Consider the following 27,090-nt stretch of genomic DNA (forward strand, 5'->3'; position numbering starts at 1 on the left):
GCTCTCTGGCTCTGTGGACTTCACCAGGCAGATGTTTCTCTCCTCTTTCTTGCATTTTATACCGACTGGCATGAGGGTTTGTGCATCGCAGCGTTAGTTGTTTGTTACAGCCTTCCAGAGGGATTGGGACGTGTAGAAAACACTGATGATAGCACACAGCATGTTCGTGGGAGATTTGTGTGTATGTACTTTTGTTTCCGTGAGTCTAGGAAATGTGGGTCAGTGGGTGAGTAGTCAGTGTAGCTGTCTGTGTGTGTGTGCTCGTACATGTGAGCGTGTGCCTATATGCCTCTTTCTGTCTGTGTGTTAGACAGTGTTAGAGTGGGGAGGAGCAGTAGCCTTGCACTCAGAGGAGCTAGCTGCCTGGAATAGCTGTGCTGCCATGTGATTCCTCATGGTTCTATTTTAGAACAGCGCTGGTCTCTACACCACCAGCACTCCCACTGAGGAGTTAACAGATATACCTACTAATCAATCTACTATGCTCTCTGTCCGTCTCTCCTCCTTTCTCTCTCTCTCACTCTTACACTCTTTCTCTCTCTCTCTCTCTCGCTCTCCGTCCTCTCTTTCAAGTATAACTCCTGGCGGTTGGTTGTGAGTGAGTAAATGCTTCCCTTCTGTTAATCTGTGTGTTAAGGAGCTTATTCAGTTAATCTGTGTGTTAAGGAACTTGTTCTGCTAACCTGTGTGTTTAGGAACTTCAGAATAGTCACTACATAGTTGTAGTCCGTGGTGTGACAGGGCTGTAGTCCGTGGTGTGACAGAGCTGTAGTCCGTGGTGTGACAGGGCTGTAGTCCGTGGTGTGACAGAGCTGTAGTCCATGGTGTGACAGAGCTGTAGTCCATGGTGTGACAGAGCTGTAGTCCATGGTGTGACAGAGCTGTAGTCCATGGTGTGACAGAGCTGTAGTCCATGGTGTGACAGATCTGTAGTCCATGGTGTGACAGAGCTGTAGTCCATGGTGTGACAGAGCTGTAGTCCATGGTGTGACAGAGCTGTAGTCCATGGTGTTACAGAGCTGTAGTCCATGGTGTGACAGAGCTGTAGTCCATGGTGTGACAGAGCTGTAGTCCTTGGTGTGACAGAGCTGTAGTCCATAGTGTGACAGAGCTATATTCCATGGTGTGACAGAGCTGTAGTCCATAGTATGACAGAGCTGTAGTCCATGGTGTGACAGAGCTGTAGTACAAGTCCATGGTGTGACAGAGCTGTAGTCCAAGTCCGTGGTGTGACAGAGCTGTAGTCCATGGTATGACAGAGCTGTAGTCCATGGTGTTACAGAGCTGTAGTCCAAGTCCGTGGTGTGACAGAGCTGTAGTCCATGGTGTGACAGAGCTGTAGTCCATGGTGTGACAGAGCTGTAGTCCGTGGTATGACAGAGCTGTAGTCCATGGTGTGATAGACCTGTAGTCCATGGTGTGACAGAGCTGTAGTCCATGTCCATGGTGTGACAGAGCTGTAGTCCATGGTGTGACAGGGCTGTAGTCCATGGTGTGACAGATCTGTAGTCCATGGTGTGACAGAGCTGTAGTCCATGGTGTGACAGAGCTGTAGTCCATGGTGTGACAGAGCTGTAGTCCATGGTGTGACAGATCTGTAGTCCATGGTGTGACAGAGCTGTAGTCCATGGTGTGACAGATCTGTAGTCCATGGTGTGACAGAGCTGTAGTCCATGGTGTGACAGAGCTGTAGTCCATGTCCATGGTGTGACAGAGCTGTAGTCCATGGTGTGACAGAGCTGTAGTCCATGGTGTGACAGATCTGTAGTCCATGGTGTGACAGATCTGTAGTCCATGGTGTGACAGATCTGTAGTCCATGGTGTGACAGATCTGTAGTCCATGGTGTGACAGATCTGTAGTCCATGGTGTGACAGATCTGTAGTCCATGGTGTGACAGAGCTGTAGTCCATGGTGTGACAGATCTGTAGTCCATGGTGTGACAGATCTGTAGTCCATGGTGTGACAGATCTGTAGTCCATGGTGTGACAGATCTGTAGTCCATGGTGTGACAGAGCTGTAGTCCATGGTGTGACAGAGCTGTAGTCCATGGTGTTACAGAGCTGTAGTCCAAGTCCATGGTGTGACAGAGCTGTAGTCCATGGTGTGACAGAGCTGTAGTCCATGGTGTGACAGAGCTGTAGTCCATGGTGTGACAGAGCTGTAGTCCATAGTGTGATAGACCTGTAGTCCATGGTGTGACAGAGCTGTAGTCCATAGTATGACAGAGCTGAAGTCCATGGTGTGACAGAGCTGTAGTCCATAGTGTGATTGACCTGTAGTCCATGGTGTGTCAGAGCTGTAGTCCATGGTGTGACAGAGCTGAAGTCCATGGTGTGACAGATCTGTAGTCCATGGTGTGACAGATCTGTAGTCCATGGTGTGACAGAGCTGTAGTCCATGGTGTGACAGAGCTTGTAGTCCATAGTATGACAGAGCTGTAGTCCATGGTGTGACAGATCTGTAGTCCATGGTGTGACAGATCTGTAGTCCATGGTGTGACAGATCTGTAGTCCATGGTGTGACAGAGCTGTAGTCCATAGTATGACAGAGCTTGTAGTCCATGGTGTGACAGAGCTGTAGTCCATGGTGTTACAGATCTGTAGTCCATGGTGTGACAGATCTGTAGTCCATAGTAGGACAGAGCTGAAGTCCATGGTGTGACAGAGCTGTAGTCCATGGTGTGACAGAGCTGTAGTCCATGGTGTGACAGAGCTGTAGTCCATGGTGTTACAAAGCTGTAGTCCATGGTGTGACAGAGCTGTAGTCCATGGTGTGACAGAGCTGTAGTCCATGGTGTGACAGAGCTATATTCCATGGTGTGACAGATCTGTAGTCCATGGTGTGACAGAGCTGTAGTCCATGGTGTGACAGAGCTGTAGTCCATAGTATGACAGAGCTGAAGTCCATGGTGTGACAGAGCTGTAGTCCATGGTGTGATAGACCTGTAGTCCATGGTGTGACAGAGCTGTAGTCCATAGTGTGATAGACCTGTAGTCCATGGTGTGACAGAGCTGTAGTCCATAGTATGACAGAGCTGAAGTCCATGGTGTGACAGAGCTGTAGTCCATGGTGTTACAGAGCTGTAGTCCATGGTGTGACAGAGCTGTAGTCCATGGTGTGACAGAGCTGTAGTCCTTGGTGTGACAGAGCTGTAGTCCATAGTGTGACAGAGCTATATTCCATGGTGTGACAGAGCTGTAGTCCATAGTATGACAGAGCTGTAGTCCATGGTGTGACAGAGCTGTAGTACAAGTCCATGGTGTGACAGAGCTGTAGTCCAAGTCCGTGGTGTGACAGAGCTGTAGTCCATGGTGTTACAGAGCTGTAGTCCAAGTCCGTGGTGTGACAGAGCTGTAGTCCATGGTGTGACAGAGCTGTAGTCCATGGTGTGACAGAGCTGTAGTCCGTGGTATGACAGAGCTGTAGTCCATGGTGTGATAGACCTGTAGTCCATGGTGTGACAGAGCTGTAGTCCATGGTGTGACAGAGCTGTAGTCCGTGGTGTGACAGGGCTGTAGTCCGTGGTGTGATAGACCTGTAGTCCATGGTGTGACAGAGCTGTAGTCCATGGTGTGACAGAGCTGTAGTCCATGGTGTGACAGAGCTGTAGTCCATGGTGTGACAGATCTGTAGTCCATGGTGTGACAGAGCTGTAGTCCATGGTGTGACAGAGCTGTAGTCCATGGTGTGACAGAGCTGTAGTCCATGGTGTGACAGAGCTGTAGTCCATGTCCATGGTGTGACAGAGCTGTAGTCCATGGTGTGACAGAGCTGTAGTCCATGGTGTGACAGATCTGTAGTCCATGGTGTGACAGATCTGTAGTCCATGGTGTGACAGATCTGTAGTCCATGGTGTGACAGATCTGTAGTCCATGGTATGACAGATCTGTAGTCGATGGTGTGACAGATCTGTAGTCCATGGTGTGACAGAGCTGTAGTCCATGGTGTGCCAGATCTGTAGTCCATGGTGTGACAGATCTGTAGTCCATGGTGTGACAGATCTGTAGTCCATGGTGTGACAGATCTGTAGTCCATGGTGTGACAGAGCTGTAGTCCATGGTGTGACAGAGCTGTAGTCCATGGTGTTACAGAGCTGTAGTCCAAGTCCATGGTGTGACAGAGCTGTAGTCCATGGTGTGACAGAGCTGTAGTCCATGGTGTGACAGAGCTGTAGTCCATAGTATGACAGAGCTGTAGTCCATGGTGTGACAGAGCTGTAGTCCATGGTGTGACAGAGCTTGTAGTCCATAGTGTGACAGAGCTGTAGTCCATGGTATGACAGAGCTGTAGTCCATGGTGTGACAGAGCTGTAGTCCATGGTGTGACAGAGCTGTAGTCCATGGTATGACAGAGCTGTAGTCCATGGTGTGACAGAGCTGTAGTCCATGGTGTGACAGATCTGTAGTCCATGGTGTGACAGATATGTAGTCCATAGTATGACAGAGCTGAAGTCCATGGTGTGACAGAGCTGTAGTCCATGGTGTGACAGAGCTGTAGTCCATGGTGTGACAGAGCTGTAGTCCATGGTGTGATAGAGCTGTAGTCCATGGTGTGACAGAGCTGTAGTCCATAGTGTGATAGACCTGTAGTCCATGGTGTGACAGAGCTGTAGTCCATAGTATGACAGAGCTGAAGTCCATGGTGTGACAGAGCTGTAGTCCATAGTGTGATTGACCTGTAGTCCATGGTGTGTCAGAGCTGTAGTCCATGGTGTGACAGAGCTGAAGTCCATGGTGTGACAGATCTGTAGTCCATGGTGTGACAGATCTGTAGTCCATGGTGTGACAGAGCTGTAGTCCATGGTGTGACAGAGCTTGTAGTCCATAGTATGACAGAGCTGTAGTCCATGGTGTGACAGATCTGTAGTCCATGGTGTGACAGATCTGTAGTCCATGGTGTCACAGATCTGTAGTCCATGGTGTGACAGAGCTGTAGTCCATAGTATGACAGAGCTTGTAGTCCATGGTGTGACAGAGCTGTAGTCCATGGTGTTACAGATCTGTAGTCCATGGTGTGACAGATCTGTAGTCCATAGTATGACAGAGCTGAAGTCCATGGTGTGACAGAGCTGTAGTCCATGGTGTGACAGAGCTGTAGTCCATGGTGTGACAGAGCTGTAGTCCATGGTGTTACAAAGCTGTAGTCCATGGTGTGACAGAGCTGTAGTCCATGGTGTGACAGAGCTGTAGTCCATGGTGTTACAGAGCTGTAGTCCATGGTGTGACAGAGCTGTAGTCCATGGTGTGACAGAGCTATATTCCATGGTGTGACAGATCTGTAGTCCATGGTGTGACAGAGCTGTAGTCCATGGTGTGACAGAGCTGTAGTCCATAGTATGACAGAGCTGAAGTCCATGGTGTGACAGAGCTGTAGTCCATGGTGTGATAGACCTGTAGTCCATGGTGTGACAGAGCTGTAGTCCATAGTGTGATAGACCTGTAGTCCATGGTGTGACAGAGCTGTAGTCCATAGTATGACAGAGCTGAAGTCCATGGTGTGACAGAGCTGTAGTCCATAGTGTGATTGACCTGTAGTCCATGGTGTGACAGAGCTGTAGTCCATGGTGTGACAGAGCTGAAGTCCATGGTGTGACAGATCTGTAGTCCATGGTGTGACAGATCTGTAGTCCATGGTGTGACAGAGCTGTAGTCCATGGTGTGACAGAGCTTGTAGTCCATAGTATGACAGAGCTGTTCCATGGTGTGACAGATCTGTAGTCCATGGTGTGACCCTGATCTGTAGTCCATGGTGTGACAGATCTGTAGTCCAGGTGTGACAGATCTGTAGTCCATGGTCTGACAGATCTGTAGTCCATGGTGTGAATGCTGTCATAATATAACATGTGTTAGGCTGTGGTCCTGGTGATAGCTGTTAACTTCGGGGTAAAGGGTCGTTCAGTTCATATTCCACAAACGCGTGTGTGTGTGTGTGCGTGTTATGCTGTAAGAGTTTTGTGATTACTAATACTTGGTATTTTAATATCTATTATGGGTGTAATCTGTTTTTAATGGTCTTTAAGATGAGTAGAACCCTGATATCAGCTTGTACATGATAATTACACAACAATTGATTGGTGATTGGTTGTCTAGCAGTCACAATGTATGTAGGGTGTGTGTGTTTAGATATTGTATGTAGGGTGTGTATTGGGTACTGTATGCAGGGTGTGCACCAATGTATTGGGTATTGTATGTAGGGTGTGTATTGTGTACTGTATGTAAGGTGTGTTGTATTGTGTACTGTATGTATGGTGTGTATGGTGGGGTGTGTGTATTGTGTACTGTATGTATGGTGTGCATGGTGGGGTGTGTGTATTGTGTACTGTATGTATGATTGTGTGTATTGTGTACTGTATGTATGGTGTGTATGGTGGGGTGTGTGTATTGTGTACTGTATGTATGGTGTGTATGGTGGGGTGTGTGTAATGTGTACTTGTATGTAGGGTGTGTGTGTTATTTGTACTGTATGTAGGGTGTGATTGGGTCCACTGTATGTAGGGTGTGTATTGGGTACTGTATGTAGGGTGTGTATTGGGTATGTTTGAAGGGTGTGGCAGAGGGTACAGTATGTAGGGTGTGTATTGGGTACAGTATGTAGGGTGTGTAGTGGGTACAGTATGTAGGGTGTGTATTGGGTACAGTATGTAGGGTGTGTATTGGGTACAGTATGTAGGGTGTGTAGTGGGTACTGTATGTAGGGTGTGTAGTGGGTACAGTATGTGGGGTGTGTATTGGGTACAGTATGTAGGGATGTATTGGGCACAGTATGTAGGGTGTGTAGTGGGTACAGTATGTAGGGGGTGTATTGGGTACAGTATGTAGGGGTGTATTGGGTACAGTATGTACGGTGTGTATTGGGTACAGTATGTAGGGTGTGTAGTGGGTACAGTATGTAGGGTGTGTATTGGGTACAGTATGTAGGGGGTGTATTGGGTACAGTGTGTAGGGGTGTATTGGGTACAGTACAGTGCCTTGCGAAAGTATTCGGCCCCCTTGAACTTTGCAAAATTTTGCCACATTTCAGGCTTCAAACATAAAGATATAAAACTGTATTTTTGTGAAGAATCAACAACAAGTGGGACACAATCATGAAGTGGAACGACATTTATTGGATATTTCAAACTTTTTAACAAATCAAAAACTGAAAAATTGTCCTGCAAAATTATTCAGCCCCCTTAAGTTAATACTTTGTAGCGCCACCTTTCTGCGATTACAGCTGTAAGTCGCTTCCTGTATGTCTCTATCAGTTTTGCACATCGAGAGACTGAAATTTTTTCCCATTCCTCCTCAAAACAGCTCGAGCTCAGTGAGGTTGGATGGAGAGCATTTGTCAGCAGTTTTCAGTTCTTTCCACAGATTCTTGATTGGATTCAGGTCTGGACTTTGACTGGCCATTCTAACACCTGGATATGTTTATTTTTGAACGATTCCATTGTAGATTTTGCTTTATGTTTTGGATAATTTTCTTGTTGGAAGACAAATCCTGTCCCAGTCTCAGGTCTTTTGCAGACTCCATCAGGTTTTCTTCCAGAATGGTCCTGTCCTTGGCTCCTCCATCTTCCCATCAATTTTAACCATCTTCCCTGTCCCTGCTCAGGCCCAAACTATGATGCTGCCACCACCATGTTTGACAGTGGGGATGGTGTGTTCAGGGTGATGAGCTGCCTCTTTTACGTTTAACATAACGTTTTGCATTGTTGCCAAAAAGTTCCATTTTGGTTTCATCTGACCAGAGCACCTTCTTCCACATGTTTGGTGTGTCTCCCAGGTGGCTTGTGGCAAACTTTAAACAACACTTTTTATGGATATTTTTAAGAAATGGCTTTCACTTGCCACTCTTCCATAAAGGCCAGATTTGTGCAATATACGACTGATTGTTGTCCTATGGACAGAGTCTCCCACCTCAGGTGTAGATCTCTGCAGTTCATCCAGAGTGATCATGGGCCTCTTGGCTGCATCTCTGATCAGTCTTCTCCTTGTATGAGCTGAAAGTTTAGAGGGACGGCCAGGTCTTGGTAGATTTGCAGTGGTCTGATACTCCTTCCATTTCAATATTATCGCTTGCACAGTGCTCCTTGGGATGTTTAAAGCTTGGGAAATCGTTTTGTATCCAAATCCGGCTTTAAACTTCTTCAGAACAGTATCTCGGACCTGCCTGGTGTGTTCCTTGTTCTTCATGATGCTCTCTGCGCTTTTAACGGACCTCTGAGACTATCACAGTGTAGGTGCATTTATACGGAGACTTGATTACACACAGGTGGATTGTATGTATCATCATTAGTCATTTAGGTCAACATTGGATCATTCAGAGATCCTCACTGAACTTCTGGAGAGAGTTTGCTGCACTGAAAGTAAAGGGGCTGAATAATTTTACACGCCCAATTTTTCAGTTTTTGATTTGTTAAAAAAGTTTGAAATATCCAATAAATGTAGTTCCAATTCATGATTGTGTCCCACTTGTTGTTGATTCATCACAAAAAAATACAGTTTTATATCTTTATGTTTGAAGCCTGAAATGTGGCAAGAGGTCGCAAAGTTCAAGGGGGCCGAATACTTTCGCAAGGCACTGTATGTAGGGTGTGTATTGGGTACAGTATGTAGGGTGTGTAGTGGGTACAGTATGTAGGGTGTGTAGTGGGTACAGTATGTAGGGTGTGTAGTGGGTACAGTATGTAGGGTGTGTAGTGGGTACAGTATGTAGGGTGTGTAGTGGGTACAGTATGTTGGGTGTGTAGTGGGTACAGTATGTTGGGTGTGTAGTGGGTACAGTATGTAGGGTGTGTAGTGGGTACAGTATGTAGGGTGTGTAGTGGGTACAGTATGTAGGGTGTGTAGTGGGTACAGTATGTGGGGTGTGTAGTGGGTACAGTATGTAGGGTGTGTAGTGGGTACAGTATGTAGGGTGTGTAGTGGGTACAGTATGTAGGATGTGTAGTGGGTACAGTATTGGGTACAGTATGTAGGGTGTGTAGTGGGTACAGTATGTAGGGTGTGTAGTGGGTACAGTATGTAGGGTGTGTAGTGGGTACTGTATGTAGGGTGTGTAGTGGGTACAGTATGTAGGGGGTGTAGTGGGTACAGTATGTAGGGGGTGTAGTGGGTACAGTATGTAGGGTATGTAGTGGGTACAGTATGTAGGGGGTGTAGTGGGTACAGTATGTAGGGTATGTAGTGGGTACAGTATGTAGGGTGTGTAGTGGGTACAGTATGTAGGGTGTGTAGTGGGTAAAGTATGTAGGGGGTGTAGTGTTTACATCTGTATGTTGTCCTGTCACTTCCTCTTCCTCTCTGTTTACATCTGTACGTTGTCCTGTCACTTCCTCTCTGTTTACATCTGTACGTTGTCCTGTCACTTCCTCTTCTTCTCTGTTTACATCTGTACGTTGTCCTGTCACTTCCTCTTCCTCTAGGTTTACATCTGTACGTTGTCCTGTCACTTCCTCTTCCTCTCTGTTTACATCTGTACGTTGTCCTGTCACTTCCTCTTCCTCTCTGTTTACATCTGTACGTTGTCCTGTCACTTCCTCTTCCTCTCTGTTTACATCTGTACGTTGTCCTGTCACTTCCTCTCTGTTTACATCTGTACGTTGTCCTGTCACTTCCTCTTCCTCTCTGTTTACATCTGTACGTTGTCCTGTCACTTCCTCTCTGTTTACATCTGTACGTTGTCCTGTCACTTCCTCTTCCTCTCTGTTTACATCTGTACGTTGTCCTGTCACTTCCTCTCTGTTTACATCTGTACGTTGTCCTGTCACTTCCTCTTCCTCTCTGTTTACATCTGTACGTTGTCCTGTCACTTCCTCTTCCTCTAGGTTTACATCTGTACGTTGTCCTGTCACTTCCTCTCTGTTTACATCTGTACGTTGTCCTGTCACTTCCTCTCTGTTTACATCTGTACGTTGTCCTGTCACTTCCTCTTCCTCTCTGTTTACATCTGTACGGTGTCCTGTCACTTCCTCTTCCTCTCTGTTTACATCTGTACGATGTCCTGTCACTTCCTCTTCCTCTCTGTTTACATCTGCACGTTGTCCTGTCACTTCCTCTTCCTCTCTGTTAACATCTGTACGTTGTCCTGTCACCTCCTCTTCCTCTCTGTTTACATCTGTACTTTGTCCTGTCACTTCCTCTTCCTCTCTGTTTACATCTGTACGTTGTCCTGTCACTTCCTCTTCCTCTCTGTTTACATCTGTACGTTGTCCTGTCACCTCCTCTTCCTCTCTGTTTACATCTGTACGTTGTTCTGTCACTTCCACTTCCTCTCTGTTTACATCTGTACGTTGTCCTGTCACTTCCTCTCTGTTTACATCTGTACGATGTCCTGTCATTTCCTCTTCCTCTCTGTTTACATCTGTACGTTGTCCTGTCACTTCCTCTTCCTCTCTGTTTACATCTGTACATTGTCCTGTCACTTCCACTTCCTCTTTGTTTACATCTGTACGTTGTCCTGTCACTTCCTCTTCCTCTCTGTTTACATCTGTACGTTGTCCTGTCACTTCCTCTTCCTCTCTGTTTACATCTGTACGTTGTCCTGTCACTGCCTCTTCCTCTCTGTTAACATCTGTACGTTGTCCTGTCACTTCCTCTTCCTCTCTGTTTACATCTGTACGTTGTCCTGTCACTTCCTCTTCCTCTCTGTTTACATCTGTACGTTGTCCTGTCACTTCCTCTCTGTTTACATCTGTACGTTGTCCTGTCACTTCCTCTTCCTCTCTGTTTACATCTGTACGTTGTCCTGTCACTTCCTCTTCCTCTCTGTTTACATCTGTACGTTGTCCTGTCACTTCCTCTTCCTCTCAGTTTACATCTGTACGTTGTCCTGTCACTTCCTCTTCCTCTCTGTTTACATCTGTACGTTGTCCTGTCACTTCCTCTTCCTCTCAGTTTACATCTGTACGTTGTCCTGTCACTTCCTCTCCTTCTCTGTTTACATCTGTACGTTGTCCTGTCACTTCCTCTTCCTCTCTGTTTAAATCTGTACGATGTCCTGTCACTTCCTCTCTGTTTACATCTGTACGTTGTCCTGTCACTTCCTCTTCCTCTCTGTTTACATCTGTACGTTGTCCTGTCACTTCCTCTTCCTCTCTGTTTACATCTGTACGATGTCCTGTCACTTCCTCTCTGTTTACATCTGTACGTTGTCCTGTCACTTCCTCTTCCTCTCTGTTTACATCTGTACGTTGTCCTGTCACTTCCTCTTCCTCTCTGTTTACATCTGTAAGTTGTCTTGTCACTTCCTCTTCCTCTCTTTTTACATCTGTACGTTGTCCTGTCACTTCCTCTTCCTCTCTGTTTACATCTGTGTTGTCCTGTCACTTCCTCTCCCTCCCTGTTTACATCTGTATGTTGTCCTGTCACTTCCTCTCTGTTTACATCTGTATGTTGTCCTGTCACTTCCTCTTCCTCTCTGTTTACATCTGTAAGTTGTCTTGTCACTTCCTCTTCCTCTCTTTTTACATCTGTACGTTGTCCTGTCACTTCCTCTTCCTCTCTGTTTACATCTGTACGTTGTCCTGTCACTTCCTCTTCCTCTCTGTTTACAACTGTACTTTGTCCTGTCACTTCCTCTTCCTCTCTGTTTACATCTGTACGTTGTCCTGTCACTTCGTCTTCCTCTCTGTTTACATCTGTACGTTGTCCTGTCACTTCCTCTTCCTCTCTGTTTACATCTGTACGATGTCCTGTCACTTCCTCTCTGTTTACATCTGTACGTTGTCCTGTCACTTCCTCTTCCTCTCTGTTTACATCTGTACATTGTCCTGTCACTTCCTCTCTGTTTACATCTGTACGTTGTCCTGTCACTTCCTCTTCCTCTCTGTTTACATCTGTAAGTTGTCTTGTCACTTCCTCTTCCTCTCTGTTTACATCTGTACGTTGTCCTGTCACTTCCTCTTCCTCTCTGTTTACATCTGTACGTTGTCCTGTCACTTCCTCTCCCTCTAGGTTTACATCTGTACGTTGTCCTGTCACTTCCTCTTCCTCTCTGTTTACATCTGTACGATGTCCTGTCACTTCCTCTTCCTCTAGGTTTACATCTGTACGATGTCCTGTCACTTCCTCTCCCTCTCTGTTTACATCTGTACGTTGTCCTGTCACTTCCTCTCTGTTTACATCTGTACGTTGTCCTGTCACTTCCTCTCTGTTTACATCTGTACGTTGTCCTGTCACTTCCTCTCCCTCTCTGTTTACATCTGTACGTTGTCCTGTCACTTCCTCTCCCTCTCTGTTTACATCTGTACGTTGTCCTGTCACTTCCTCTTCCTCTCTGTTTACATCTGTAAGTTGTCTTGTGACTTCCTCTTCCTCTCTGTTTACATCTGTACGTTGTCCTGTCACTTCCTCTTCCTCTCTGTTTACATCTGTACGTTGTCCTGTCACTTCCTCTTCCTCTCTGTTTACATCTGTATGTTGTCCTGTCACTTCCTCTTCCTCTCTGTTTACATCTGTACGATGTCCTGTCACTTCCTCTTCCTCTCTGTTTACATCTGTACGATGTCCTGTCACCTCCTCTTCCTCTCTGTTTACATCTGTATGTTGTCCTGTCACTTCCTCTTCCTCTCTGTTTACATCTGTACGTTGTCTTGTCACTTCCTCTCCCTCTCTGTTTACATCTGTACGATGTCCTGTCACTTCCTCTTCCTCTCTGTTTACATCTGTACGATGTCCTGTCACTTCCTCTCTGTTTACATCTGTACGATGTCCTGTCACTTCCTCTTCCTCTCTGTTTACATCTGTACGATATCCTGTCACTTCCTCTTCCTCTCTGTTTACATCTGTACGTTGTCCTGTCACTTCCTCTTCCTCTCTGTTTACATCCGTACGTTGTCCTGTCACTTCCTCTCTGTTTACATCTGTACGTTGTCCTGTCACTTCCTCTTCCTCTCTGTTTACATCTGTACATTGTCCTGTCACTTCCTCTTCCTCTCTGTTTACATCTGTACGTTGTCCTGTCACTTCCTCTCCCTCTAGGTTTACATCTGTATGATGTCCTGTCACTTCCTCTTCCTCTCTGTTTACATCTGTACGTTGTCCTGTCACTTCCTCTTCCTCTCTGTTTACATCTGTACGTTGTCCTGTCACTTCCTCTCCCTCTCTGTTTACATCTGTACGTTGTCCTGTCACTTCCTCTTCCTCTCTGTTTAAATCTGTACGATGTCCTGTCACTTCCTCTCTGTTTACATCTGTACGTTGTCCTGTCACTTCTTTTTCCTCTCTGTTTGCCTACTGTTGCCTCAGTGAATACCAATATATAGTATGTTTAGTGTCTGTCTCAGTCCTACATGATACTGTCCTGTATAGTATTGCAGTGGAAGAGAGAGGAGAGAGGGGGAAAGGGGGATAGGGAGAAAGAGAGGAGAGAGGTGGAAAGGGGGGTAGGGAGAAAGAGAGGTGAAAGGGGGGTAGAGAGAAAGAGGGGAGATAGGTGGAAGGGGGGTAGGAGAAAGAGAGGTGAAAGGGGGTAGAGAGAAAGAGGGGAGATAGGTGGAAGGGGGGTAGGAGAAAGAGAGATGAAAGGGGGTAGATAGAAGGAGGGAGATAGGTGGAAGGGGGTAGGAGAAAGAGGGGAGAGAGGGTGGAAGGGGGGTAGGAGAAAGAGGGGAGAGAGGTGGAAGGGGGGTAGGAGAAAGAGGGGAGAGAGGTGGAAGGGGGTAGGAGAAAGAGGGAGAGAGGTGGAAAGGGGGTAGGAGAAAGAGGGGAGAGGGTAGGAGAAAGAGGGGAGAGAGGTGGAAGGGGGTAGGAGAAAGAGGGGAGAGGGTAGGAGAAAGAGGGGAGAGAGGTGGAAGGGGGGTAGGAGAAAGAGGGGAGAGGGTAGGAGAAAGAGGGGAGAGAGGAGGAAGGGGGGGTAGGAGAAAGAGGGGAGAGGGTAGGAGAAAGAGGGGAGAGAGGTGGAAGGGGGGGGAGTGACATGAGGAGCATATAAACAGTCCCTACCTTGGAGGGCTGCAGTTCTGCTACTGTGTTCTTATCAGCATTCTAATGTGTTCTATCTGTCCCATCCTCTTTCTCGCCCTCTCTCTCCCTCAAGTGTATGTGACCTCTCCCCTCTGACCTTTTACCTCTGTCTTACTGTGACCCCTCAGCATGGCCCTGGAGAAGCTGCTAGGCTTTGGGAAGCAGCTGTTGCGTGTCAAGGTTGTGGACTGTAACAGTGAAGATTCCCGTTTGTCCCGATGTCTCAACACCTTCGACCTGGTGGCTTTGGGGGTGGGCAGTACTCTGGGAGCTGGGGTCTACGTTCTGGCTGGGGCCGTGGCCAGAGAGAATGCAGGTAATGTACTGTAGTATAGTAGTAGTAGTATTGTAGTAATAGGAGTTTTAGTAGTTGTAATAGTAGTTTTAGTAGTAGTTGTAGTAGTGGTAGTAGTGGTAGTAGTACTAGTAGTAGCAAAATAGTTGTAGTAGTAGTAGTGTAGTTTTATAGTAGTAGTACTGTAGTAGTAGTAGTAGTAGTATAGTGTACTATAATAGTAGTAGTAGTAGTAGTAGTAGTAGTAGTAGTAGAAGTAGTAGTAGTAGTAGCAAAATAGTTGTAGTAGTAGTAGTGTAGTTTTATAGTAGTAGTACTGTAGTAGTAGTAGTAGTATAGTGTACTATAATAGTAGTAGTAGTAGTAGAAGTAGTAGTACTGTAGAAGTGGTAGTAGTAGTTTAATAATAGTAGTATAATAGTAGTATAATAGTAGTAGTATCAAATTTCAAATCAAATCAAATTTATTTATATAGCCCTTCGTACATCAGCTGATATCTCAAAGTGCTGTACAGAAACCCAGCCTAAAACCCCAAACAGCAAGCAATGCAGGTGTAGAAGCACGGTGGCTAGGAAAAACTCCCTAGAAAGGCCAAAACCTAGGAAGAAACCTAGAGAGGAACCAGGCTATGTGGGGTGGCCAGTCCTCTTCTGGCTGTGCCGGGTGGAGATTATAACAGAACATGGCCAAGATGTTCAAATGTTCATAAATGACCAGCATGGTCGAATAATAACAAGGCAGAACAGTTGAAACTGGAGCAGCAGCACAGTCAGGTGGACTGGGGACAGCAAGGAGTCATCATGTCAGGTCGTCCACCTCTTGATGCAATTAAAATCTTTAAGTCCTGGAAAACTCCAGGGCTGGATGTCATAGCAGTTGATCAAACCTTTTTTTATGTACTCATGTTTTAACCACTTCTATAAAATGGCAGACTATCAGATACTCAGCAAGAAGAACAGTAACAGGACCCAGGTGGTAAATATAAAGATCCAGTCCATTTAAAAAAACTGGGGACCCCTTACACATCAGTGTAGTGATGTATTCTTGCAAAATGTAGAAAACATTGAATTAAAAAGGTATTGTCAGATACCTTATCCTTATCAGACATTTCTCTTTTACATGGACGATACATTGGAGATAATATAAGTGGGGCGGTAGACTAGTGGTTAGAGCATTGGGCCAGTAACCAGGGTTTTGGGCCAGTAACCAGCAGGTAGACTAATGGTTAGAGCATTGGGCCAGTAACCAGGGTTTTGGGCCAGTAACCAGCAGGTAGACTAGTGGTTAGAGCATTGGGCCAGTAACCAGGGGTTTGGGCCAGTAACCAGCAGGTAGACTAATGGTTAGAGCATTGGACTAGTAACCAGCAGGTAGCCTAGTGGTTAGAACGTTGGACCAGTAACCAGCAGGTAGCCTAGTGGTTAGAACATTGGGCCAGTAACCAGCAGGTAGCCTAGTGGTTAGAGCGTTGGACCAGTAACCAGCAGGTAGCCTAGTGGTTAGAGCGTTGGGCCAGTAACCAGCAGGTAGCCTAGTGGTTAGAGCATTGGACTAGTAACCAGCAGGTAGCCTAGTGGTTATAGCATTGGGCCAGTAACCAGCAGGTAGCCTAGTGGTTAGAGCATTGGGCCAGTAACCAGCAGGTAGCCTAGTGGTTAGAGCATTGGGCCAGTAATCAGCAGGTAGCCCAGTGGTAATCAGCAGGTAACATAGTGGTTAGAGCATTGGACTAGTAACCAGCAGGTAGCCTAGTGGTTAGAGCGTTGGGCCAGTAATCAGCAGGTAGCCTAGTGGTTAGAGCGTTGGGCCAGTAATCAGCAGGTAGCCTTGTGGTTAGAGCATTGGGTCAGTAACCAGCAGGTAGCCTAGTGGTTAGAGCATTGGGCAAGTAATCAGCAGGTAGCCTAGTGGTTAGAGTGTTGGACTAGTAACCAGCAGGTAGACTAGTGGTTAGAGCGTTGGGCCAGTAATCAGCAGGTAGCCTAGTGGTTAGAGCGTTGGGTCAGTAACCAGCAGGTAGCCTAGTGGTTAGAGCGTTGGACCAGTAACCAGCAGGTAGCCTAGTGGTTAGAGCATTGGGCCAGTAACCAGCAGGTAGCCTAGTGGTTAGAGCATTGGGCCAGTAACCAGCAGGTAGCTTAGTGGTTAGAGCATTGGGCCAGTAACCAGCAGGTAGCCTAGTGGTTAGAGCATTGGGCCAGTAACCAGCAGGTAGCTTAGTGGTTAGAGCATTGGGCCAGTAACCAGCAGGTAGCCTAGTGGTTAGAGCGTTGGACCAGTAACCAGCAGGTAGCCTAGTGGTTAGAGTGTTGGACCAGTAACCAGCAGGTAGCCTAGTGGTTAGAGCATTGGGCCAGTAACCAGCAGGTAGCCTAGTGGTTAGAGCATTGGGCCAGTAACCAGCAGGCAGCCTAGTGGTTAGAGCATTGGGCCAGTAATCAGCAGGTAGCCTAGTGGTTAGAGCATTGGGCCAGTAATCAGAAGGTAGCCTAGTGGTTAGAGCATTGGGCCAGTAATCAGCAGGTAGCCTAGTGGTTAGAGCGTTGGGTCAGTAACCAGCAGGTAGACTAGTGGTTAGAGCATTGGGCCAGTAATCAGCAGGTAGGCTAGTGGTTAGAGCATTGGGCCAGTAATCAGCAGGTAGACTAGTGGTTAGAGCATTGGGCCAGTAATCAGCAGGTAGGGTAGTGGTTAGAGCGTTGGACCAGTAACCAGCAGGTAGCCTAGTGGTTAGAGCATTGGGCCAGTAACCAGCAGGTAGCTTAGTGGTTAGAGCATTGGGCCAGTAACCAGCAGGTAGCCTAGTGGTTAGAGCATTGGGCCAGTAACCAGCAGGTAGCTTAGTGGTTAGAGCATTGGGCCAGTAACCAGCAGGTAGCCTAGTGGTTAGAGCGTTGGACCAGTAACCAGCAGGTAGCCTAGTGGTTAGAGCGTTGGACCAGTAACCAGCAGGTAGCCTAGTGGTTAGAGCATTGGGCCAGTAACCAGCAGGTAGCCTAGTGGTTAGAGCATTGGGCCAGTAACCAGCAGGTAGCTTAGTGGTTAGAGCATTGGGCCAGTAACCAGCAGGTAGCCTAGTGGTTAGAGCGTTGGACCAGTAACCAGCAGGTAGCCTAGTGGTTAGAGCGTTGGACCAGTAACCAGCAGGTAGCCTAGTGGTTAGAGCATTGGGCCAGTAACCAGCAGGTAGCCTAGTGGTTAGAGCATTGGGCCAGTAACCAGCAGGCAGCCTAGTGGTTAGAGCATTGGGCCAGTAATCAGCAGGTAGCCTAGTGGTTAGAGCATTGGGCCAGTAATCAGAAGGTAGCCTAGTGGTTAGAGCATTGGGCCAGTAATCAGCAGGTAGCCTAGTGGTTAGAGCGTTGGGTCAGTAACCAGCAGGTAGACTAGTGGTTAGAGCATTGGGCCAGTAATCAGCAGGTAGGCTAGTGGTTAGAGCATTGGGCCAGTAATCAGCAGGTAGACTAGTGGTTAGAGCATTGGGCCAGTAATCAGCAGGTAGGGTAGTGGTTAGAGCGTTGGACCAGTAACCAGCAGGTAGCCTAGTGGTTAGAGCATTGGGCCAGTAATCAGCAGGTAGACTAGTGGTTAGAGCATTGGACTAGTAACCAGCAGGTAGACTAGTGGTTAGAGCATTGGGCCAGTAATCAGCAGGTAGCCTAGTGGTTAGAGCATTGGGCCAGTAATCAGCAGGTTGCCTAGTGGTTAGAGCATTGGACTAGTAACCAGCAGGTAGCCTAGTGGTTAGAGCATTGGGCCAGTAACCAGCAGGTAGACTAGTGGTTAGAGCATTGGACTAGTAATCAGCAGGTAGCCTAGTGGTTAGAGCATTGGGCCAGTAATCAGCAGGTTGCCTAGTGGTTAGAGCATTGGACTAGTAACCAGCAGGTAGCCTAGTGGTTAGAGCATTGGGCCAGTAACCAGCAGGTAGACTAGTGGTTAGAGCATTGGACTAGTAATCAGCAGGTAGCCTAGTGGTTAGAGCATTGGGCCAGTAATCAGCAGGTAGCCTAGTGGTTAGAGCATTGGACTAGTAATCAGCAGGTAGCCTAGTGGTTAGAGCATTTGTTCTTAACTTGTCTAGTAAAATAAAGGTTCAATGAAATTATTGGAAACCATAGAACACTATGAACAATCTGGTGAAACGAGGCCTGGTGTTCATAGATTACTTTGAAAAGGCCTTTAATAAAGTAGGACTGGAGTTTATATATACGTAACTGCCTGGAGTACTTTGATTTTGGAGAATCTCTTACACAATGGGGTAAAGTTATGTATAGTAACCACAAAATGTGTCAAATAGTGGCTACTTCTCAGAATGTATTAAACTGTCAAGAGGAGTAAAAACAAGGTTGTGCACTTTTAGCATATTTATTTACCATGGCCATCAACATGTCAAACTGTTAAATTAGATCCAACAGTAGCATCAATGGGCTTAAAAACAAAGGTGTTGACGATTGATGTTTTCCCTTAAATCCTCAATTTGGATCCCTCCACAGCCTCATAGAGGATCTATATAATCTTTCTAACCTCTCTGGATTACAACCCAAAGTATATATTACTTATATATATCAGTATATATTGTACCATATTACATATTGATTCACAAAAAAATACAAGTGGACAAACTCAGTATTTGTATCCCCCCAAAAAAAATTCGTGTAGCAGTGATAGTAGTACTGTATTAATATAGTAGTAGTATAGTAGTAGTAGTAGTGATATCAGTACTGTATTAATATAGTAATAGTATAGTAGTAGTATTAAATTATTATAGTAGTAGTAGTGATAGCAGTACTGTATTAATATAGTAGTAGTATAGTAGTAGTATTAAATTATTATAGTAGTAGTAGTGATAGCAGTACTGTATTAATATAGTAGTAGAATAGTAGTAGTATTAAATTATTATAGTAGTAGTAGTGATAGCAGTACTGTATTAATATAGTAGTAGTATAGTAGTAGTATTAAAGTATTATAGTAGTAGTAGTGATAGCAGTACTGTATTAATATAGTAGTAGTGTAGTAGTAGTATTAAATTATTATAGTAGTAGTAGTGATAGCAGTACTGTATTAATATAGTAGTAGTATAGTAGTAGTATTAAAGTATTATAGTAGTAGTAGTGATAGCAGTACTGTATTAATATAGTAGTAGTATAGTAGTAGTATTAAAGTATTATAGTAGTAGTAGTGATAGCAGTACTGTATTAATATAGTAGTAGTATAGTAGTAGTATTAAAGTATTATAGTAGTAGTAGTGATAGCAGTACTGTATTAATATAGTAGTAGTATAGTAGTAGTAGTAGTAGTGATAGCAGTACTGTATTAATATAGTAGTAGTAGTGATAGCAGTACTGTATTAATATAGTAGTAGTATAGTAGTAGTATTAAAGTATTATAGTAGTAGTAGTGATAGCAGTACTGTATTAATATCAAATCAAATCAAATCAAATCAAATGTATTTATATAGCCCTTCGTACATCAGCTGATATCTCAAAGTGCTGTACAGAAACCCAGCCTAAAACCCCAAACAGCAAACAATGCAGGTGTAAAAGCACGGTGGCTAGGAAAAACTCCCTAGAAAGGCCAAAACCTAGGAAGAAACCTAGAGAGGAACCGGGCTATGTGGGGTGGCCAGTCCTCTTCTGGCTGTGCCGGGTAGAGATTATAACAGAACATGACCAAGATGTTCAAATGTTCATAAATGACCAGCATGGTCAAATAATAATAAGGCAGAACAGTTGAAACTGGAGCAGCAGCACAGTCAGGTGGACTGGGGACAGCAAGGAGCCATCATGTCAGGTAGTCCTGGGGCACGGTCCTAGGGCTCAGGTCCTCCGAGAGAGAGAAAGAAAGAGAGAATTAGAGAGAGCATATGTGGGGTGGCCAGTCCTCTTCTGGCTGTGCCGGGTGGAGATTATAACAGAACGTGGCCAAGATGTTCAAATGTTCATAAATGACCAGCATGGTTGAATAATAGTAAGGCAGAACAGTTGAAACTGGAGCAGGAGCATGGCCAGGTGGACTGGGGACAGCAAGGAGTCCTCATGTCAGGTAGTCCTGGGACATGGTCCTAGGGCCCAGGCCAGTTGAAACTGGAGCAGCAGCATGGCCAGGTGGACTGGGGACAGCAAGGAGTCATCATGTCAGGTAGTCCTGGGGCATGGTCCTAGGGCTCAGGTCCTCCGAGAGAGAGAAAGAAAGAGAGAAGGAGAGAATTAGAGAACGCACACTTAGATTCACACAGGACACCTGAATAGGACAGGAGAAGTACTCCAGATAAACAAACTGACCCTAGCCCCCCGACACATAAACTACTGCAGCATAAATACTGGAGGCTGAGACAGGAGGGGTCAGGAGACACTGTGGCCCCATCCGAGGACACCCCGGACAGGGCCAAACAGGAAGGATATAACCCCACCCACTTTGCCAAAGCACAGCCCCCACACCACTAGAGGGAAATCTTCAACCACCAACTTACCATCCTGAGACAAGGCCGAGTATAGCCCACAAAGATCTCCGACACGGTACAACCCAAGGGGGAACCCAGACAGGCCGACCACAACAGTGAATCAACCCACCCAGGTGACGCACCCCCCCCAGGGACGGCACGAGAGAGCCCCAGCAAGCCAGTGACTCAGCCCCGTAACAGGGTTAGAGGCAAAGAATCCCAGTGAAAAGAGGGGAACCGGCCAGGCAGAGACAGCAAGGGCGGTTCGTTGCTCCAGAGCCTTTCCGTTCACCTTCCCACTCCTGGGCCAGACTACACTCAATCATATGACCCACTGAAGAGATGAGTCTTCAGTAAAGACTTAAAGGTTGAGACCGAGTTTGCGTCTCTGACATGGGTAGGCAGACCGTTCCATAAAAATGGAGCTCTATAGAAGAAAGCCCTGCCTCCAGCTGTTTGCTTAGAAATTCTAGGGACAATTAGGAGGCCTGCGTCTTGTGACCGTAGCGTACGTGTAGGTATGTACGGCAGGACCAAATCAGAGAGGTAGGTAGGAGCAAGCCCATGTAATGCTTTGTAGGTTAGCAGTAAAACCTTGAAATCAGCCCTTGCTTTGACAGGAAGCCAGTGTAGAGAGGCTAGCACTGGAGTAATATGATCAAATTTTTTGGTTCTAGTCAGGATTCTAGCAGCCGTATTTAGCACTAACTGAAGTTTATTTAGTGCTTTATCCGGGTAGCCGGAAAATAGAGCATTGCAGTAGTCTAACCTAGAAGTGACAAAGGCATGGATTCATTTTTCTGCATCATTTTTGGACAGAAAGTTTCTGATTTTTGCAATGTTACGTAGATGGAAAAAAGCTGTCCTCGAAATGGTCTTGATATGTTCTTCAAAAGAGAGATTAGGGTCCAGAGTAACGCCGAGGTCCTTCACAGTTTTATTTGAGACGACTGTACAACCATTAAGATTAATTGTCAGATTCAACAGCAGATCTCTTTGTTTCTTGGGACCTAGAACAAGCATCTCTGTTTTGTCCGAGTTTAATAGTAGAAAGTTTGCAGCCATCCACTTCCTTATGTCTGAAACACATGCTTCTAGCGAGGGCAATTTTGGGGCTTCACCATGTTTCATTGAAATGTACAGCTGTGTGTCATCCGCATAGCAGTGAAAGTTTACATTATGTTTTCGAATAACATCCCCAAGAGGTAAAATATATAGTGAAAACAATAGTGGTCCTAAAACAGAACCTTGAGGAACACCGAAATGTACAGTTGATTTGTCAGAGGACAAACCATTCACAGAGACAAACTGATATCTTTCCGACAGATAAGACCTAAACCAGGCCAGAACATGTCCGTGTAGACCAATTTGGGTTTCCAATCTCTCCAAAAGAATGTGGTGATCGATGGTATCAAAAGCAGCACTAAGGTCTAGGAGCACGAGGACAGATGCAGAGCCTCGGTCCGATGCCATCAAAATGTAATTTACCACCTTCACAAGTGCCGTCTCAGTGCTATGATGGGGTCTAAAACCAGACTGAAGCATTTCGTATACATTGTTTGTCTTCAGGAAGGCAGTGAGTTGCTGCGCAACAGCCTTCTCTAAAATCTTTGAGAGGAATGGAAGATTCGATATAGGCCGATAGTTTTTATATTTTCTGGGTCAAGGTTTGGCTTTTTCAAGAGAGGCTTTATTACTGCCACTTTTAGTGAGTTTGGTACACATCCAGTGGATAGAGAGCCGTTTATTATGTTCAACATAGGAGGGCCAAGCACAGGAAGCAGCTCTTTCAGTAGTTTAGTTGGAATAGGGTCCAGTATACAGCATGAAGGTTTAGAGGCCATGATTATTTTCATCATTGTGTCAAGAGATATAGTACTAAAACACTTGAGCGTCTCTCTTGATCCTAGGTCCTGGCAGAGTTGTGCAGACTCAGGACAACTGAGGTTTGGAGGAATACGCAGGTTTAAAGAGGAGTCTGTAATTTGCTTTCTAATAATCATAATATTTTCCTCAAAGAAGTTCATGAATTTATCACTGCTAAAGTGCAAGTCATCCTCTCTTGGGGAATGCTGCTTTTTAGTTAGCTTTGCCACAGTATCAAAAAGGAATTTCGGATTGTTCTTATTTTCCTCAATTAAGTTAGAAAAATAGGACGATCGAGCAGCAGTAAGGGCTCTTCGGTACTGCACGGTACCGTCCTTCCAAGCTAGTCGGAAGACTTCCAGTTTGGTGTGGCGCCATTTCCGTTCCAATTTTCTGGAAGCTTGCTTCAGAGCTCGGGTATTTTCTGTGTACCAGGGAGCTAGTTTCTTATGAGACATTTTTTTAGTTTTTAGGGGTGCAACTGCATCTAGGGTAATGCGCAAGGTTAAATTGAGATCCTCAGTTAGGTGGTTAACGGATTTTTGTCCTCTGGCGTCCTTGGGTAGGCAGAGGGAGTCTGGAAGGGCATCAAGGAATCTTTGTGTTGTCTGTGAATTTATAGCACGACTTTTGATGTTCCTTGGTTGGGGTCTGAGCAGATTATTTGTTGCAATTGTAAACGTAATAAAATGGTGGTCCGATAGTCCAGGATTATGAGGAAAAACATTAAGATCCACAACATTTATTCCATGGGACAAAACTAGGTCCAGCTTATGACTGTGAGAGTGAGTGGGTCCAGAGACATGTTGGACAAAACCCACTGAGTCGATGATGGCTCCAAAAGCCTTTTGGAGTGGGAGTGTGGACTTTTCCATGTGAATATTAAAGTCACCAAAGATTAGAATATTATCTGCAATGACTACAAGGTCTGATAGGAATTCAGGGAACTCAGTGAGAAACGCTGTATATGGCCCAGGAGGCCTGTAAACAGTAGCTATAAAAAGTGATTGAGTAGGCTGCATAGATTTCATGACTAGAAGCTCAAAAGACGAAAACGTCATTTTTTTTTTTTTTGTAAATTGAAATTTGCTATCGTAAATGTTAGCAACACCTCCGCCTTTGCGGGATGCACGGGGGATATGGTCACTAGTGTAGCCAGGAGGTGAGGCCTCATTTAACACAGTAAATTCATCAGGCTTAAGCCATGTTTCAGTCAGGCCAATCACATCAATATTATGATCAGTGATTAGTTCATTGACTATAATTGCCTTTGAAGTAAGGGATCTAACATTAAGTAGCCCTATTTTGAGATGTGAGATATCATGATCTCTTTCAGTAATGACAGGAATGGAGGTGGTCATTATCCTAGTGAGATTGCTAAGGCGAACACCGCCATGTTTAGTTTTGCCCAACCTAGGTCGAGGCACAGACACGGTCTCAATGGTGATAGCTGAGCTGACTACACTAACTATGCTAGTGGCAGACTCCACTATGCTGGCAGGCTGGCTAATAGCCTGCTGCCTGGCCTGCATCCTATTTCATTGTGGAGCTAGAGGAGTTAGAGCCCTGTCTATGTTGGCAGATAAGATGAGAGCACCCCTCCAGCTAGGATGGAGTCCGTCACTCCTCAGCAGGTCAGGCTTGGTCCTGTTTGTGGGTGAGTTCCAGAAAGAGGGCCAATTATCTACAAATTCTATCTTTTGGGAGGGGCAGAAAACAGTTTTCAACCAGCGATTGAGTTGTGAGACTCTGCTGTAGAGCTCATCACTCCCCCTAACTGGGAGGGGGCCAGAGACAATTACTCGATGCCGACACATCTTTCTAGCTGATATGCACGCAGAAGCTATGTTGCGCTTGGTGATCTCTGACTGTTTCATCCTAACATCGTTGGTGCCGACGTGGATAACAATATCTCTATACTCTAATATAGTAGTAGTATAGTAGTAGTATTAAAGTATTATAGTAGTAGTAGTGATAGCAGTACTGTATTAATATAGTAGTAGTATAGTAGTAGTAGTAGTGATAGCAGTACTGTATTAATATAGTAGTAGTATAGTAGTAGAATTAAAGTATTATAGTAGTAGTAGTGATAGCAGTACTGTATTAATATAGTAGTAGTATAGTAGTAGTAGTAGTGATAGCAGTACTGTATTAATATAGTAGTAGTAGTGATAGCAGTACTGTATTAATATAGTAGTAGTATAGTAGTAGTATTAAAGTATTATAGTAGTAGTAGTGATAGCAGTACTGTATTAATATAGTAGTAGTATAGTAGTAGTATTAAAGTATTATAGTAGTAGTAGTGATAGCAGTACTGTATTAATATAGTAGTAGTAGTGATAGCAGTACTGTATTAATATAGTAGTAGTATAGTAGTAGTATTAAAGTATTATAGTAGTAGTAGTGATAGCAGTACTGTATTAATATAGTAGTAGTATAGTAGTAGTATTAAGGTATTATAATAGTAGTAGTGATAGCAGTACTGTATTAATATAGTAGTAGTATAGTAGTAGTATTAAAGTATTATAGGAGTAGTAGTGATAGCAGTACTGTATTATTATAGTAGTAGTATAGTAGTAGTATTAAAGTATTATAGTAGTAGTGATAGCAGTACTGTATTAATATAGTAGTAGTATAGTAGTAGTATTAAAGTATTATAGTAGTAGTAGTGATAGCAGTACTGTATTAATATAGTAGTAGTAGTATTAACGTATTATAGTAGTAGTAGTGATAGCAGTACTGTATTAATATAGTAGTAGTATAGTAGTAGTATTAAAGTATTATAGTAGTAGTAGTGATAGCAGTACTGTATTAATATAGTAGTAGTATAATAGTAGTATTAAAGTATTATAGGAGTAGTAGTGATAGCAGTACTGTATTAATATAGTAGTAGTATAGTAGTAGTATTAAAGTATTATAGGAGTAGTAGTACCGCATTAATGTAGTAGTGGTAGTAGCGGTAGTGGTAGTGTGATTTATTATAGTAGCAGTAGTGGTAGTAGTAGTAGTACGATATTAATATAGTAGCAGTATTATAGTAGTAGGAGTACCGTAGTAGTCTTGTAGTAGTATAGTGTAGTCTAGTAGAAGTAGTACTGCATTAGTATAGTAATGGTATTATAGTGTAGCATAGTAGTAGTAGTGATAGCAGTACTGTATTAATATAGTAGTAGTATAGTAGTAGTATTAAAGTATTATAGGAGTAGTAGTACCGCATTAATGTAGTAGTGGTAGTAGTACGGTATTAATATAGTAGCAGTATTATAGTAGTATTAGTACCGCATTAGTCTTGAAGTAGTCTTGTAGTAGTAGTATAGTGTAGTATAGTAGCAGTAGTACTGCATTAGTATAGTAATAGTATTATAGTGTAGCATAGTAGTAGTAGTGATGTATTAGTATAGTGGTAGTACTGGTGGTAGTATAGTGTAGTATAGCAGTACAGTAGTACTGTATTAGTATAATATTAGTATAATAGTACTATTTTGGTGGCGGGCGGTTCTCTGGGAGTTGGGATTTAAGTCCTGACTGGAGCCGTGGCCAGAGAAAATTGAGTTTTTTATTTATTTTTATATTTCACCTTTATTTAACCAGGTAGGCTAGTTGAGAACAAGTTCTCATTTCCAACTGCGAGCTGGCCAAGATAAAGCATAGCAGTGTGAACAGACAACACAGAGTTACACATGGAGTAAACAATTAACAAGTCAATAACACAGTAGAAAAAAGGGGAGTCTATATAAATTGTGTGCAAAAGGCATGAGGAGGTAGGAGAATAATTACAATTTTGCAGATTAACACTGGAGTGATAAATGATCAGATGATCATGTACAGGTAGAGATATTGGTGTGCAAAAGAGCAGAAAAGTAAATAAATAAAAACAGTATGGGGATGAGGTAGGTGAAAATGGGTGGGCTATTTACCGATAGACTATGTACAGCGGCAGCGATCGGTTAGCTGCTCAGATAGCTGATGTTTGAAGTTGGTGAGGGAGATAAAAGTCTCCAACTTCAGCGATTTTTGCAATTCGTTCCAGTCACAGGCAGCAGAGTACTGGAACGAAAGGCGGCCAAATTAGGTGTTGGCTTTAGTGATGATCAGAGAGATACACCTGCTGGAGAGCGTGCTACGGATGGGTGTTGCCATCGTGACCAGTGAACTGAGATAAATAAGGCGGAGCTTTACCTAGCATGGACTTGTAGATGACCTGGAGCCAGTGAGTCTGGCGACGAATATGTAGCGAGGGCCAGCCAACTAGAGGATACAAGTCGCAGTGGTGGGTGGTATAAGGTGCTTTAGTGACAAAACCGATGGCACTGTGATAGACTGCATCCAGTTTGCTGAGTAGAGTCTTTGAAGCCATTTTGTAGATGACATCGCCGAAGTCAAGGATCGGTAGGATAGTCAGTTTTACTAGAGTAAGCTTGGCGGCTTGAGTGAAGGAGGCTTTGTTGCGGAATAGAAAGCCGACTCTTGATTTGATTTTCGATTGGAGATGTTTGATATGAGTATGGAAGGAGAGTTTGCAGTCTAGCCAGACACCTAG

General features: G+C 44.7%; 1 protein-coding gene across 2 annotated transcripts in view; it reads left to right on the plus strand.

The window, feature by feature from the left end:
* Positions 1–350: 350 nt before the first annotated feature.
* The window catches only part of slc7a1a (solute carrier family 7 member 1a), a 74,950-nt gene continuing 48,210 nt past the window's right edge, over positions 351–27,090 (plus strand). Inside the window, exons 1-2 of one of the 2 annotated variants that reach the window (XM_046330764.1) lie at positions 351–598; positions 14,076–14,263. In XM_046330764.1, coding sequence (XP_046186720.1) covers positions 14,077–14,263 — 187 coding nt within the window. In that variant the 5' untranslated portion in view covers positions 351–598; position 14,076. The remainder of the gene's footprint in view (positions 599–14,075; positions 14,264–27,090) is intronic. The other variant, XM_046330771.1, reaches the window with a different exon arrangement.

The sequence above is a fragment of the Oncorhynchus gorbuscha genome, linkage group LG02, assembly GCF_021184085.1.
Source record: "Oncorhynchus gorbuscha isolate QuinsamMale2020 ecotype Even-year linkage group LG02, OgorEven_v1.0, whole genome shotgun sequence".
Classification (NCBI taxonomy): domain Eukaryota; kingdom Metazoa; phylum Chordata; class Actinopteri; order Salmoniformes; family Salmonidae; genus Oncorhynchus; species Oncorhynchus gorbuscha.